Raw genomic sequence first — 17,144 nt, 5'->3', positions numbered from 1 at the left:
TTATAATAAATTTATACATTTCTATAAAATTTGTAATGAAATCCATTCAACTAAAATCCAGCTGTTCGAATATAGTTAACACGATAACGACTAAATGAAGAATGCTACAGAAATAAAAATTGGTACTTAGATTTAGCATATAAAGAGATGAAGGTTTTCAAATTTTGAGTCAATTCCATAAAAGGTTTGATATCTGTCGTTCTGTAATTTCACAAGCACGTAAACGCGAGTACACGAAGCCATAGTAATTTATATAAAATTTGGATCATGAGTTTCTGACTAAATTATGGCTCTATGCCAAATTTTGGTTTTAAAAGGGCGAAAATAAAAAAGACATCCAAAATGTGCATTCGAAATTTGTTTATTTAGTATAATCCAATCCCAGCGATTAATCATCAAAATATTTGACAGTAATTTCACGCTATTTAGTGTTTCGCAATTATAATTTAACACGATAAATGCAAAAAAATTAGATGAATAAAATTTGGAGCACAAATTTAATATCTAAAGTGTAGATAAACTGTAGATATCATAGTGTAGATACTTACCAATGGCGTGCGTGTAATAATACACGAGTATATGTATTACAGAAAGTTGTGGTGTGACCATTCTCGCAGGTTAAAACCATTCTTTTAGGAATCATAATATTAATGCTTATTGCAGTCAACATATAGAATTTAGTTTTCCTTCCATTTATCAGATTTAGTTGTTGATCCCTCCTCCAAACAGGAAAAGCTGACTACTTTTTTTATTTAAAATAAGTCGTAATAAGCCATAAGGAAATTTAATTTCATCAAGGTGATTTAGAGCAAGGTGACCTGGCAGTTACATAAATAGCGCCGAAAGCAAACAAATGATTAATAAATTTTTAATTCAACATCATTATATTCATCATTATTCATTTCTATTCAAATGTGTTTCGAAATTGACCTTGACAAGCTGCATGAGGAAAAAGAGGATGATTTCATTTCTTGGATTTCATGACAGAATAAGCATCGCAATTTAGGCAGCGGTTACAAAATGTGACAAAGGAATGAAGCGTTCCAGCTCGTTGATTATCATGAATATCCTGATAATGTGTGTTTGATGGGTTTGCTGATTGCTTCTTTTTGAAATGTGTCGTTCGTGTTATCTAATATTCTTTCAAATGATGTAACACGATTTCTACGATCTTAACCTTTTCCTTTGCGTGGTACAAATGATGTGAGAGTGAAGCTTTTTCCTTTGTATAGATGCTGATATCAATTGATATAAAAAATCCTGAAATCCTGATCATTTAAAGAACTATTAAATGATCAAGATTTCAGGATTTTTTTTATTAATTATACTGTGTATCAATCAGCAGATGTCTCATCAGTGTGCTAGTGGGTTAAAATCTGTTACAGTTGAGGCACATAATTTCATTAAATATAAGGATTTTAGCCTTTAAAAAAACATTGTATCAGTCAGCAGATGTCTCATCAGTGAGTTGATGGGTTAAAATCTGATCTACTTGAGGCACATAATTTCCTTAAATATAAGGATTTTAGACTCTTTTTTAATTATTTGTATCAATCAGCAGATGTCTCATCAGTGAATTAGTGGATTAAAATCTGATACAGCTGAGACACAAAATTTCATTAAGTATAAGGATTTTAGCTTTTAAAAAAATTGTATCAGTCAGCAGATTTTTCATCAGTGAGTTGATGGGTTAAAATCTATTATGGTTGAGGCACGTAATTTCATTAAGTATAATGATTTTAGCCTTTAAAAAAAACACTGTATCAGTTAGCAGATGTCTTATCAGTGAGTTGATGGATTAAAATATGATGTTGTTGAGACACATAACTTCACTAAGTATAAGGATTTTAAACTTTTCTTTAAGAAAAAATCGTTCTTTGTATCAATCAGCAGATGTCTCTTCATGTGTTGGTGGGTTAAAAACTGCAATAGCTGGGGCACATAATTTCATTCAATTCAAGGATTTTAGACTTAAAAAAAAAAAAAACTTTGTATCACTCAGCAGATGTCTCATCAGTGAGTTGGTGGGTTAAAATCTGATATAGTTGAGGCATATAATTTCATTAAGTATAAGAATTTTATACTTTTTTTGAAAGAAAAAATTGTCCTTTGTATCAATCAGCAGATATCTCTTCGATGTGTTGGTGGGTTAAAAACTGCAATAGCTGGGGCACATAATTTCATTCAATTCAAGGATTTTAGACTTAAAAAAAAAAAACTTTGTATCACTCAGCAGATGTCTCATCAGTGAGTTGGTGGTTTAAAATATGATACAGTTGAGACACATAACTTCACTAAGTATAAGGATTTTATACTTTTTTTGAAAGAAAAAATTGTTCTTTGTATCAATCAGCAGATATCTCTTCGATGTGTTGGTGGGTTAAAATCTGCAATAGTTGATGCATATAATTTCATTAAACACAAGTATTTTAGCTTTTTAAAATTACTGTTCTTTCTAACAATCTACAGATGTCTCATCAGCAGGATTCGGTGGAGTTACATGAATTCTTTAATTGGCCAGGATACTATAATTTGTTGATGATTGTCCTTTATGTCAATCAAGAAATGTCTCATCAATGGGTACGTGAGATAAACTCTGATGTGGTTCAGTCACATAAATTCATTAAAGGGTCAGGATATCACAGTTTTTTTATGATTGTCCTCTGTGTCAATCAATAGACTTTCACCAGTGGGCTCGTGCGATAAAACTACATAGAGGCACATGATTCTCTGTGACCGAATTAACGAATGCTTTTTTTTCAAGTAGAAGAATGAGGCCAGTTCTCCCTAAAAATTCTTTTGGAATATGATATAACATTTATATATTCTGGCTAAATCATATTTCTATTTAAATTAAGTATAATTTAACTATACTCATGCCCACTTTTGAAATAAAACAGACTGTTTTGGAATGGAAGTAATTTTAAGCCACGATCAGATGATGAGGACGACGCATGAACTGGCATCTCGTCTTCACACTTCCACAATCCTTTAGGACTTTTGACTGAGGTTGTTATATTAATTCTTCGAATCGTTTTCATTAGCAAAGGGTCTCAGATATTCTTTTTTTGTAAAAAGATCTTCGAAGTATTAATATTTTGACTATGCAAGATAAAAACCCCATTCATAAATGGTGTATCCGAAGAATTCTTTCTATTACATTAGAACTTAAGAAAGATATTTTGGCATTAAGTAATCATTATTTTTAATATTCTTTAATTTCTATTATGAATATAATCTGCAAATCTTTTAAATTATTCTATCGATATTTTATTATGTTGATTTATTTTAGCACCTTACATTTATTGATTCACATGAACATATACGCATATAAATATATATATGTATTACGGTAAATGTGATTAATCCGATTATTAATTATAATTGCCGATAATTATTCTTAATCAGCACTAAACTTATTGGTGATTATCAATCATCCCCTTAATTATACACAATCCCCAATTTATTACATTTACTCAAACCTATAATCCCCCTGGGGCACCTCGAAATGAGGATGAGATGCTTCCGGCATGGTGGTTGGATCTCGCCACCCTAGAGTGTAAACGAAGAAGGGAGTCTGGTCTGGCTCCTCTCGTTGATGACGGGACGTACTTCCTTATGGAAGGGTTGTAACGTGGCCGGTGATGGCACATAGGACTCAACCACAGTTCCCGCCATGGTCGCTGTTGCGGCAGATACGGTCATTCAGTATTATTTATCCATGGGCCTTCGGGCGGGTCGGTGAATCAGTGATATGACTAACCCTAACATATAACTCCCATCGGAGCACCTCCGAGACGAAGATGAGAAATTTCTGGCATGCTTGTTGATTCTCGCTACACTGGTGGGTACAGAAAAAGTGGTGGTGGCTGCCTCATATCGACGACGGAATGTATTTCCCATGTGAAGGGTTATATAGTGCCTGCTCTCTTTAGGACTCAGCCATAGTACCTGCCATTTTGCTGTAGCAGCGACCCAGTCATCCAGCTTCTTCCGTGTGCCTCAGTACGATTTAGAGTAGTCAATCTATGATTACCTTAACATGTATATTGACTATAAATGGAATTGGATTCCTTTTGAAATCCAATTCTGGCAATACATCATCTCTTTAGTTGTCGGGAAAGCAATACTTATCTTAAAAAGTAAAGTGCAAAGTATAGCCTATTTTACCAGAAATAATTTCCTCGTGAAGAACATTTTGAAATTTCTTTTATCACACTCTAAAGATTAATTTTTCAGTCTAACTTAACACTTCTCTCAATATGAAAACATTTTAACGTCTTCTATTATTAAGTACTAGCCGCCTTTGGTGACCAGCCGGTTCGCCAATCTGAATGCTCGTTAAAATTTTAATAATTAAATATTTTATGTAATTCCTACTTTAATAGCTTCTTCATTAAGATATTTTAAAACTTCAAATTTCAATTCACTCATAATATTATAAAGGCCTTCAGTCATAACGTAATATGTATCTCTCTAATTTTCTGTTAGCTCCCGTAGAATTTCCCCGTATTTTTTACTAAAACAAAACTTTTTTTTTTTTTTGTAATATGATTACTGAAAACAGAGTCACTGAGCATTTAAACCTTATGGGTACTAAAGAATATCTTTCTTAATTTATGTAATATCTCAAGAATTTGTCAACAAAAATTTTTCATATTCATCATGAGAAGGTCCATTAATTAACAATGTTTAATTTTAAAGGCATCAAACATTAAGAAAATAAACACAATCGTTTAAAATAATCGGTCGGAAACAGGTAAAAAAAATTAATTAAATAACGATGAACTTAAACTAACATAAATACAATTTAATTATAAAAGCATACAACTAACCTAAAAATAATTCCGCTTCCGTTGAAAATAATGTAAACAATCGGAACACAATGCGCATGCGTGAATTTTCAATGACAGTAACGGTAACGTAAATGCGTGAATTTTTCTACGCCATTTAGGGTACGCTATGCAGATTAGAACTTTTTAATTTCCTTTATTCTGTTTTATTTTAATTCAAAAGTACTTCAGAATGAATCTGAAAGATGGATTAATTAAAAACGTTTAATTTTAAATTCATTAGACATTAAGAAAATAAACAGAATCGTTTGAAATAATCGGCCGAAAAATGTTAAGCCTAAGCCTCATTAGCGAGGGGAAAAAATGCTGAAGCCTTACTCATTTGGCGTTGGGGAAATTAAGATTTTTTTTGGCGGGAAAGTTATCTTTTAATTAATAATTAAAATTTCAAAAAAGGGACCCCAGGTGCACATTCCCAACCTCCAATGTATACACATCCCAAATTTGGTAGCTGTAGGTCAAATGGTCTTTTCTGTAGAGCTCCAACACACACACACACATTGAGCTTTATATAAGTACAGATTATTGTAGAAACCACCAACAGGGATGGGGATTAAAGCATGAAATCGGAGAAAAAAGACTTCTGAATTTATTCTTGTTAACATTCTTCAAGCTGATATGTTGCATAAGTTTAGAGAAGAGGTGTAAGATCAGGTGCCGTCCTCATCATTTGAGTATGACTCAAAATTACGACATCCGTCTCAAAATAGCTGTAGTGTTGCTTTAGAACGGGACGTTAATGTTGCTGAACTGAACAAATATCACTCAAAATGACGAATAATTACAACAGTTGAGAAAATGTCTGAGGCTTTTTTAATGTGATTTTATTTGCCTTCAGTCGTGCTGTTTACTGAAACTTTTTCCAGTGTATTTCTTATTGCCAAAATTGCAATAAATTTCATTTATTCCTTACTTAGATTTATTGTTAATTTTAATTGCTTTATGCTCGGATTCGGAGGGTTTGAGATTCGTGACCCGATTCCACCGAAGAATCGTCGTGTAAACGGCTCTGGTGCACGTTAAATACATTCGGGCCAAACGTCCTCCCTCTGATGTGGTATGGAGTGGGTGGGGAACAACTCAGGTGTCGTCCTCGTCTTCTGACCGCGGTTGAAGATTACGAGGTCCGTCCCAAAATAGCCCTAGTGTAGCTAGCTTTAAAACGGGTCGTTAATATAACTAAGCTAAACTAAAATTAAACTAATTGCTTTATGCTGTATTTTTTTATATTCATTGTTTTTTCCAAACACATTTTTTTTATTTACAAAATTTAACAATATTTGTCGCTATACAAGAGTTGGGGGATTTCGAATTCCTTTTATTCAGTTAACGCATTCCCTGCTCCTACTCATATCTGGTATTCGCATTAATTATCTAATTAGATGACTTCTTATTTGCTATCTTTTAACGACAGTAGAAAAGAGGTAATCTAATTAGACAGATGGTTCCGTACAATTAGATAGTAGGTGTGAGTCACACGGTGTGAATGTATTAAATTTGAAAAGTGCTGCAATACTCATTATATTATCCGTAAGTATTTGTATATCGAAACTTTGAATATGTTGTCAAAAATTGGATTCAGTTCATCATTCCAGCGAAACTCCGAACTGTATGCCCTATTCTCAGCTGTGTAATTTGACAAAACTAAATGCAAAAATCTCAACATGGAGTAAGTTGAGCTTAAAGTATTTCCAATTTTTACATAATGATTTACGAATCATGTTTCTTAATATACTCATTGATTCCTATTGAATGGGACAAAAATAAATCATTCCTATGAACGCTGTAATTTATTTTGATAAATCAAACTCATCGTGAAATTACAATTATCTCTTTCTATAGATGCATTCCTCTTCTCACATTCCTTAACAATATACCTCTTCATTGTTTAGGATACATTTATTCATCCACTTCTTGCACGATGCTTTGATTTTTTTTTTGGGGGGGGGCGGGATTCATGAAAATGGTTTACGAATTTTTTCAACCATTTTGTTTATGGTGAGCGTTCGTCCTATTCTGATTATTATACACTAGCCGCCTTTGGCGACCAGCCGGTTCGCCAATCTTAATGTTCGTTAAAATTTTAATAATTAAATATTTTATGCAATTTCTACTTTAATAGCTTCTTCATCAAAATATTTTAAAACTTCAAATTTTGATTATCATATAATTCATTCATAATATTATAAAGGCCTTCAGTCATAACGTAATATGTATTTCTCTCATTTTCTGTTAGCACCCGTAGAATTTATGCTTTAAATTAAAGTGGAAAGAATTTATCTTCAATTAATATAATAATATTTTTTACTGAAACAAAGCATTTTTTTATAATCTGATTACTGAAAATAGAGTCACTCATCGTTTCAACTTTATGGGCACTAAAGAATATCTTTTTTAATTTATGTAATATCTCAAGAGTTGGTCAACAAAATTTTCTTAGATTCATTATGAGCAGATCGATTAATTAACAATGTTTAAATTTAAATGCATCAAACACTAAGAAAATAAAACGAATCGTTTAAAATAAACGGTTGAAAACAGGTTTTAAAAAAACTACTTAAAAAACGATGTACTTAAAACTATAAGCATATACAAAAAATATATAACTAACATAAATACAATTTACTTACAAAAGCATGCAACTAACCCAAAAATAATTTAAATCATCCATTGATAACGTTGTCATGGCAACAATCAGAACAGAATGCGCACGCGTGAATTTTCTTCGCCGGTTACGTAACGCAAATACGTGATTGATTTTTTCTACGCCAGTTGGGGTAACGCTATGCGGATTAGACATTTTTAATTTCCTTTATTCTGTTTTATTTTAATTCAAAAGTACTTCAGAATGAATCTGAAAGATTGATTCATTAACAATGTTTAATTTTAAATGCATCAAACATTAAGAAAATAAACAGAACCGATTGAAATAATCCGCCGAAAAATTTTAACCCTAGCTTCATTACTGTTGGGAGAAAAAAAAACTGAAGCCTTTCTCGTTTGGCGCTGGGGATAATGGAAGATTTTTTTGGCGGAAAAGTTGGCGGTGGGGAAAATGGAAGATTATTTTGGCGGGAAAGTTAGTTTTTAATTAATAATTAAAATTCTAATTAAAAATTCGAAAAAAGAAACCCCAGGTGCTCATTCCCAACCTCCAAGGTATACATGTACCAAATTTAGTAGCTGTATGTCAAACGGTCTGGCCTGTAGAGCGCCAACACACACACACACACACACACACACACACACACACACACACACACATTGAGCTTTATTATAAGTATAGATAAGCAAGTTGAAATTACTTCCCCTTCTGCAGTTATATGTTGTGACGATACGATAATTCGTCCAAAGTGAGACGAAAGTGATTGAACAAAAGTGTTGAGAAAATCTCTTTGACAGACAATTAAAGAAGATGTAATGGCATATTCCAAAACACTTTATACTTTTTCCTGCCCGGACGTCACTAGTTTGATAATGACATCGAACATTTTCTCCTACCTGCCTATAGTGACGATACTTTCTTATTGGAACAATACTCGCTGTTGTTCGATTAAACTCGTATAATGTAATTTCAGAATAAATTTCTTAAGGCAAAATAAATAATTCTAGAATTCGTACCATATAATTCTTTTTTTTCCCATTCAGTATGAACCACTTATACACTGCAATATTAGATCTTCATGAGTTTATTTTCAAATATATGGTTTTCAAAATTTGATTTTCTTTCGTTGCAGGAATGTGTTCCTGGAAGATACAAAGAAGTCCACATTGTTAATACGTCAGCTACATTTAAGGCTGCTTGGTTCATAATAAAATCCTTTATGAGCGATAAACTGAAGAAAAGAGTAAGTGTAACTTTACCACGAATTTTATAACAGCAAGTAATATTAAATTAAATGAAATTTAGAAAAATATTTATAAAATTATTAATTTTGAGAAGATATTTTATGATTAGACATATTATTAAATGAAAACTCTTATTGCAAACTATCACAAATATCTAGATGCTTTTTATTGGGTATTTGATGGTTTTCTGATTAGCAGTAATTTCAAAATCAAAATAAATGCATTTAAATTATTGGACATTTTGTATTGGCAATCATGCATTATTATTGATGCACTGTTTGCACGAGTTTGAAATGAAGATAACCTTCAGATAAAGTCCTCAGCATATTGTAACAAATCAGAAATAATACTTCCATGAGCTGTTATTTTCATGGTAAAAGAAAAATATTTACAGACAGCTTTAACGGGTTCTGAATAGCTTCAGGTCAATTATCCCAGGCTTTGGCGACACACTAAGGAATTTAGTAACATTGGCGACAAAAATGAAAGATTCTGAATATTCCAGAATCTTGGAAATAGCTCTGTTAGGACTTAATTTTCGCCTTTTGCTTTAAAATATTCAGTGCCATGTTCATGTCACTTTAAAGCTTTTCAGTAATATAAAATTTGTAATAAACATAGATACTTATATTATTTTTATAATATTTGTATTTTGATATTATTTATTCTGTAATAAATACTAAATTGTTTCGTAACAATATAATCACTACCTATGGTGGCTACAAATTTGTAATATTTCATTTTTGCTTCATCGTATACGAAGTATAGAGAAAGTATATATATTATTATACAAGTATATATATAGTATATATATTCCAAAACTTCAAATAATTCAAATTGAAATTATGATTAAATTCTTCGTTTCAGGCCTACTTGAGTCCAAAAAACGTATTTTTGGCACCATGACTCTCTGTCTGTCAGTATGTAACAAAAATAACTCAATTCCATACAAGGTCTTTTCAACTTAGTAGATTTCTATTAAACGTTGAACAAAATCTGATCAGAGGAAATCTGTCTGTCCAGTTGTTGAGTACAAATGGACTTAATGATTGATTATAAAACATAAAAAATCCATGCAAATAATATTTCGTAAGTAGATTTAGCATCTAATGTAGAAATTGTTATCAAATTTTGAATGAAATCTGTAAAGAGGTTGACCATCTAACCGTAAATACTTTTTAATACACGTAAACACGAGAATTCATAAACTCAATGACTTAAATCAATGAAATTTGTTTCCTTTTGTCGTTCTGCAAAACGGTGTCCAAAATGCGCATTCTTAAAATAATTCAGCAAAAATACTAGATCCAAACCAAAACATAGTTTGTAAATATCAAAATATCTGTAAGTTGTAATTACACGCAATGGTGCAGGCGTCCTAGCCTTTGGGTAGCGCGACTTCCCCGTGATCTGGGCGTCCCGGTTTCGAGCTCTGGTTTGGACATTGATGTTTTCTACCCTGTGTTCTATCTTTGAGATATGTCAAAGAGCCCTCCCCCTATATGAAAAGGGGTTGTGCAAGCGAGTGTGTGAGTGTCATATTCATATGAGCTAAAGTCAGACTTTTGTCTTTGGATGCTTAGGGGGTCCTTACCCTCAGAAGTTACAGCGCCGATTTTTTGTCTTGGTTTGAATTGATGTTCAATCCTAGGGGGGGGCAATGCAATAACTTTCCATGGCGATGGTAAACGCCATGCAAGGTACTCGCGGTTTTATCCTAGGGCCACAGTTTTGTGTGGGGAAGAGGGGGGGGATTAATTGGAGAATATAAAAGAAATGTATCGGGAAGATCTTTCACATTAGTTTTTGTATAAAGATTGAAATGAATTTTAAAATATTTAGATGAAAAGGCATCTGCAAGCTTGCTGTGAGGAATTTTTTTTCCATATTGATTAGATTTTAATAAGATTTTGAACTTTTTTGTTATAATTTAACATCAGAGCTGAGACATTATGAAATGTTTTAAGGAAAAGTGCTGACATTTTTAAAGGCTTTTAAACCACTGCTGTTCTTTAAAATGATATGATTGCATTTATAAATATATAGGAGTGCCGCGGTGGCCTGGTGGTAAGGTCTCGGCTTCGGAACCGGGGGGTTTCAGGTTCGAGACCCGATTCCACCGAAGAACCGTCGTGTAAGGGGGTCTGTTGCACGTTAAGTCTGTCCTGACCAAACGTCCTCTCGCTGTTGTGGTATGGAGTGGGGCGTGCCAGCTCAGGTGTCGTCCTCGTCATCTGACCGAGGTTCAAAATGACGAGGTCCGTCCCAAAATAGACCTAGTGCTGCTTCAAACGGGACGTTAATATAACTAAACTTATAAATATATAGATAGAAAATTAGGGAAACGAGTAAAACAATAAACAGAATGACATAAGATTTTCAATAAATTCGAATTAAAAAATATTTTCTCTATAAATCAAATATGTAATTAAAAAATTTTACAATCGTTAATTCCGTAGAGCCAACCAGTCGCTAATTGCGACTGATGAAGAATAATTCAAGCTTTTACTCTTTCCGCTTTAAGTGGGATTTATTAAAGTAAAATTAATTATTTTAAATGCATTCTTTTCAGAGGCTTATTTTGGCAATGCATGCCTATTCTTTCTTCTTTTTTCAGATATATTAACAGGAATTTTTAGTTTAAATGTATATGTTATGTTAAATGTGAATAATATGAATATTATGTGTAATTGTCGATTACTGTGTATTGCTAAATTTGGTAAATGTAATGAATCTTGAATATTTATCAAATTAATCGGCGAGTTTATGTAATTCCCAAATCGGCAGGGCGAATGTGATAAATATCTTGACCGACATTTATCACATTCTTAGCCAGTAGAATGCAAGTAGAATCCTTAATAGCAGAATCCTCAGCCAGTAAATGGAGTATCCTTAAGAATCCTTAATAGCAGAATCCTCAGCCAGTAACTGGAGTATCCTTAAGAATCCTTAATAGCAGAATCCTCAGCCAGTAACTGGAGTATCCTTAAGAATCCTTAATAGCAGAATCCTCAGCCAGTAACTGGAGTATCCTTAAGAATCCTTAATAGCAGAATCCTCAGCCAGTAACTGGAGTATCCTTAAGAATCCTTAATAGCAGAATCCTCAGCCAGTAACTGGAGTATCCTTAAGAATCCTTAATAGCAGAATCCTCAGCCAGTAACTGGAGTATCCTTAAGAATCCTTAATAGCAGAATCCTCAGCCAGTAACTGGAGTATCCTTAAGAATCCTTAATAGCAGAATCCTCAGCCAGTAACTGGAGTATCCTTAAGAATCCTTAATAGCAGAATCCTCAGCCAGTAACTGGAGTATCCTTAAGAATCCTTAATAGCAGAATCCTCAGCCAGTAACTGGAGTATCCTTAAGAATCCTTAATAGCAGAATCCTCAGCCAGTAACTGGAGTATCCTTAAGAATCCTTAATAGCAGAATCCTCAGCCAGTAACTGGAGTATCCTTAAGAATCCTTAATAGCAGAATTCTCAGCCAGTAACTGGAGTATCCTTAAGAATCCTTAATAGCAGAATCCTCAGCCAGTAACTGGAGTATCCTTAAGAATCCTTAATAGCAGAATCCTCAGCCAGTAACTGCAGTATCCTTAAGAATCCTTAATAGCAGAATCCTCAGCCAGTAACTGGAGAATCCTTAAGAATCCTTAATAGCAGAATCCTCAGCCAGTAACTGGAGTATCCTTAAGAATCCTTAATAGCAGAATCCTCAGCCAGTAACTGGAGTATCCTTAAGAATCCTTAATAGCAGAATCCTCAGCCAGTAACTGTAGTATCCTTAAGAATCCTTAATAGCAGAATCCTCAGCCAGTAACTGGAGTATCCTTAAGAATCCTTAATAGCAGAATCTTCAGCCAGTAACTGGAGTATCCTTAAGAATCCTTAATAGCAGAATCCTCAGCCAGTAACTGGAGTATCCTTAAGAATCCTTAATAGCAGAATCCTCAGCCAGTAACTGGAGTATCCTTAAGAATCCTTAATAGCAGAATCCTCAGCCAGTAACTGGAGTATCCTTAAGAATCCTTAATAGCAGAATCCTCAGCCAGTAACTGGAGTATCCTTAAGAATCCTTAATAGCAGAATCCTCAGCCAGTAACTGGAGTATCCTTAAGAATCCTTAATAGCAGAATCCTCAGCCAGTAACTGGAGTATCCTTAAGAATCCTTAATAGCAGAATCCTCAGCCAGTAACTGGAGTATCCTTAAGAATCCTTAATAGCAGAATCCTCAGCCAGTAACTGGAGTATCCTTAAGAATCCTTAATAGCAGAATCCTCAGCCAGTAACTGGAGTATCCTTAAGAATCCTTAATAGCAGAATCCTCAGCCAGTAACTGGAGTATCCTTAAGAATCCTTAATAGTAGAATCCTCAGCCAGTAACTGGAGTATCCTTAAGAATCCTTAATAGCAGAATCCTCAGCCAGTAACTGGAGTATCCTTAAGAATCCTTAATAGCAGAATCCTCAGCCAGTAACTGGAGTATCCTTAAGAATCCTTAATAGCAGAATCTTCAGCCAGTAACTGGAGTATCCTTAAGAATCCTTAATAGCAGAATCCTTAGCCAGTAACTGGAGTATCCCTAAGAATCCTTAGCCAGTAACAAGCTAGTAGTGTTTTGAGTATTTATCAGTCAGAAGGATATTTTGTCGGTGGTCATTATGACCCAGGAGGTTCCGAATAAAAATATTTAATAATTTACAGTTAAAAATTCTATAAATGCTTCTTTTGAATCCCATAGATGTAAAATGAACAAAATATAGCTTTTATATCTTGACAAATGGAAGACCTAAGAAGAGAAAATAATTTTATTATTAGAACTCATACAAAACAGTTACTCATACGAAACAGCTATCAAAAACAGCGAAGCCTTTATTCGAGAGGAAAAAATTACATTTTTTCAAAAAAAAACCTTTATTTCTACAACAGCAAATTATTAAAAATTTTAAATTTGCATATTTAAACATATTAGACTGTTATGACATTTAAGATTACATAGTTACCCAAACTTTTTACATTTGTATTTATAAGAGTTGCATTGTCCTTTTGCAAAGGCATTGCTGATATCACTGACCTTCAAAAACAGATGACAAACTGACTACTCCGATCTAGCCCTCAGACACGCGTATAAATCTGAATGAGAGGACCACCGCAACAGAGGTTCCATCATCGGTAGGAGGTAGCAGACCCTCACCATTTCTATACCGACCAGAGTGGCAAGAACCAATCACCATACCGGAAACTTCTTGTCCTCATAGATGGAGTACTTCCACCCCGGTGGATGCTTTCAGAAAGATATGATTTTCTCACATATTCAAGCAAAATTAATAACATCGACCTAACAACAAACATCAAAGAACTTTTTTAACGAGATGAAAATTATATAAACTCTTCGAATTCGACTCGTAATTTGATAAATATAAAAGAATTCATCACATTTATGTACAACCGGCCAAGGTACAATCCTTCCCGTGGGAAACCGTTCCCATCATCGGTAGGAGGTAGCAGACCCTCACTATTTCTATACAGACCAGAGTGGAGAGAACCAACCACCATACCAGAAGCTTCTCCTCCTCATAGCTCCTCCCCGGTGGTAGCCTTCAGAAAGAGATGATTTTCTCACGCATTCTCTAACATCTTAAAGTAAAATTAATAGCATCAAGCTAATAACGAATAGTAACGGATTTTTATAACTAGATGATCATTTTATAAACTTGTCGGTTAATTTGATAAATAATTAAGAATGCTTCATATTTATCAAACTTAGTGTTCATTATATATAATAACTGGCAATTTTACATAATCATCAGAATGATCGTACAGTACAACTTTGAATTTAACATTTTAAAGAAGCATTATAAAATAATTTTTCTGTCTGTCTTTCTTTCAGATTATTTTCCACAATAACTCAAAAACTCTTATAAATTACTTCCCGAAAGAGATCCTGCCAACTCAATATGGTGGAGAACTGGAAAAGTATGACATGACGAGTTGGCTCAGGAAGGCTATGGCGCCAGAAAAATTGGCGTTAATTGGCGGCACTCGTCGTGAATCCGTTTCCGACCCACGCCGTGACTCCCACCATCGTCGTGAATCTAATTGTTTTAACTGGCGCCGTGAATCCAATTCCAGCAGACGCTCGTCTAAAGCTTGAGCTATATGGCAATATTTATTCATGATGAAGTGTGTTGATACTTAGATACCTTTAACTTAAAATAGTATTTATTTGTTATTATCTTTGCTTAAATATATTTTTTTAATGGAAAAGATGTAAAAAGGATTTATCGAAAAGTTATTTATAACTAAGCTCGAATTATAGCTGAAATAATTGCCAAGGGCCTAAAATATTTTATCCTTTGCTAAATAAAGACCTTGCTTCAGAACAATTTATTTTACAAAAATGTTTTCTTTGCATTGATTTAAATGATTCCATTTCTCTTTTTAAAAATCAACTTTAATGAACTTGAAATAAGATTTTTTTGTGATATAAATAATGAAATGAAGCTATCAACTTGAATGGAAATAGTGAATAATTAAAAAATTCTTAAAACTGCATATTTAATAAATTAAGTATACTCTTATTTTAGATTAAGATCGAAAACGGACATTTGCTGATCAGTTTACCTCTTGAATCTGCATATTGAGAGATTCTAAAGCATTTCAATTTGAGAGATGCATTCAAGGAAACAGTAGAGAGCTTTATATATACCATGCTGAAGTTCTCAGGTTTTCTTAGATATCAAAATAAAGATAATAATTTTCGGGAGTTTTAAAAGGCTTTAAGGAATTTTGAAAAGCATTCAAAATGCTATTTTTTTGGCTGCTTATTATAAATATTATGGCATGACATGTACAGTATAATGAAGAGTTTTAACATCTGAAACTTAGAGAACATGACGTAATAATATATCACGTGGTGAGATGTATTTTGCACTGCAAGTATTATTCCTTGTATATTTTTGTAATTATTAATAAAAAGTTTAAAGATATTAAGTGCGTTTTTCTACAATTGTCTTTGTGAATTTTCTTTTAAAATGTATATATGTAAAACACGGTGTGTGCATTATGTGTGAATCAATTAATAACCTAAAAAGTCAATAATTTGGATGAATAAGTTGGTCACCAAATGCAGCTGGTCTAAAATTAATCATGCATAATAACAATTTTCAAATTAATTTTAAAAAATTTAATTAAACAACTTAGAATACTTTAAAAAAATTAAATTTCATTTAGGGTGCTTAGATAAGTAAATCTTCAGTTACCTTATATTGCAGAAACGCGATATATTTAAATTATTTTGATTGAAATTATGACCGGAATATTTCTCTCATTGGATAATACTCTTGAACATTAAATAGGAATATTAATGACATAAATAACAACTGTTTGTAATTAATTTTTTAAAACACTAAATGTAGGAAAGAATGTTTTTTATTGGAATACACTTATTTATTGTTTTATATTAGATCAACAATTATTAACAAAGAAAAATAAATGAATGTAAAATAACATATATCCACTGTAAAATCTTAGCGTGCAATTTCTTGAGTTTTTGGAACAATAGCTATAAAAAATAAATCTTAAATACATAAAATGATAAATACAGATTAAGAAACTATATATTTTGTACATGAAAAATGCAAAAATCATGTAGCTTTATCAAGGAAAATGCTAAAATATAGAATAATATATTTTTCCGTTTTCAAATTTCATTTTGTGCGTAAATAGAATGCAATTCTATTAAAATTTAATAAGGAACTAAGCATCTTTAGTTCTGTACATATGTTGTGGTAGCATTAATAAAAAGTTACTATCCGTCTTTGGGGACCAGCTTGTACCTCTATATTAATGAACTTTTAGGCTGTTAAACTACGGAATTCATTTTCTACAGTTCTAATTTGTTTTTTGATAAAACTGAAAAATATGAATTTAATTGATTTAGATTGCAACAAATTACTGTAGGTGTAAACAAAAATTCAAATTCAAAAATCGAAATCATATTCCAGAGTTGATGCCCGCAGAAAATATTTTATTTATCTCATTTTTAAAATTGATAAAAGCACTCCATTAAATGTTATGATGGATGATTTTGAATTCCTTCATAAAGTTAAAAGCATTGTCATGGATTGTATACCAAATGAAATGTTTTAAAATATATTAAAAGTAAAGAAAAAATGAAGTAAAAGAAATTGATAGAATTAAAAAAAGATAATTTTTTAAGTGTGAATTTAAGGCAAAAATCCTTTTTGCAAGTTAAAAGTTTTGGAAGATATGCACATGAGTTTTCATAAACAAATCATAGCGAACATCACTCATCATAAGCAAATTAATTAATGAGCGATGGCAAAGCTGTTTGAATTTTTTGAACTTGATATATCTTTCTTTTACATCTACCTTCTTGTGAATGAATGGAGGTTTCGATGGCACGTTGAGTCCTTTT

The 17,144-nt window shown here is 32.6% G+C and overlaps 1 protein-coding gene across 1 annotated transcript in view; it reads left to right on the top strand.

The window, feature by feature from the left end:
- LOC129976445 (alpha-tocopherol transfer protein-like) overlaps positions 1-15,693 on the top strand; it is a 42,763-nt gene extending 27,070 nt beyond the window's left edge. The window contains exons 5-6 of the mRNA XM_056090022.1: positions 8,591-8,701; positions 14,595-15,693. Coding sequence (XP_055945997.1) covers positions 8,591-8,701; positions 14,595-14,858 — 375 coding nt within the window. The 3' untranslated portion in view covers positions 14,859-15,693. The remainder of the gene's footprint in view (positions 1-8,590; positions 8,702-14,594) is intronic.
- Positions 15,694-17,144: the final 1,451 nt, after the last annotated feature.

This window comes from Argiope bruennichi, chromosome 7 (genome assembly GCF_947563725.1).
Source record: "Argiope bruennichi chromosome 7, qqArgBrue1.1, whole genome shotgun sequence".
NCBI lineage: Eukaryota > Metazoa > Arthropoda > Arachnida > Araneae > Araneidae > Argiope > Argiope bruennichi.
This window is presented reverse-complemented; position numbering and strand designations above follow the sequence as displayed.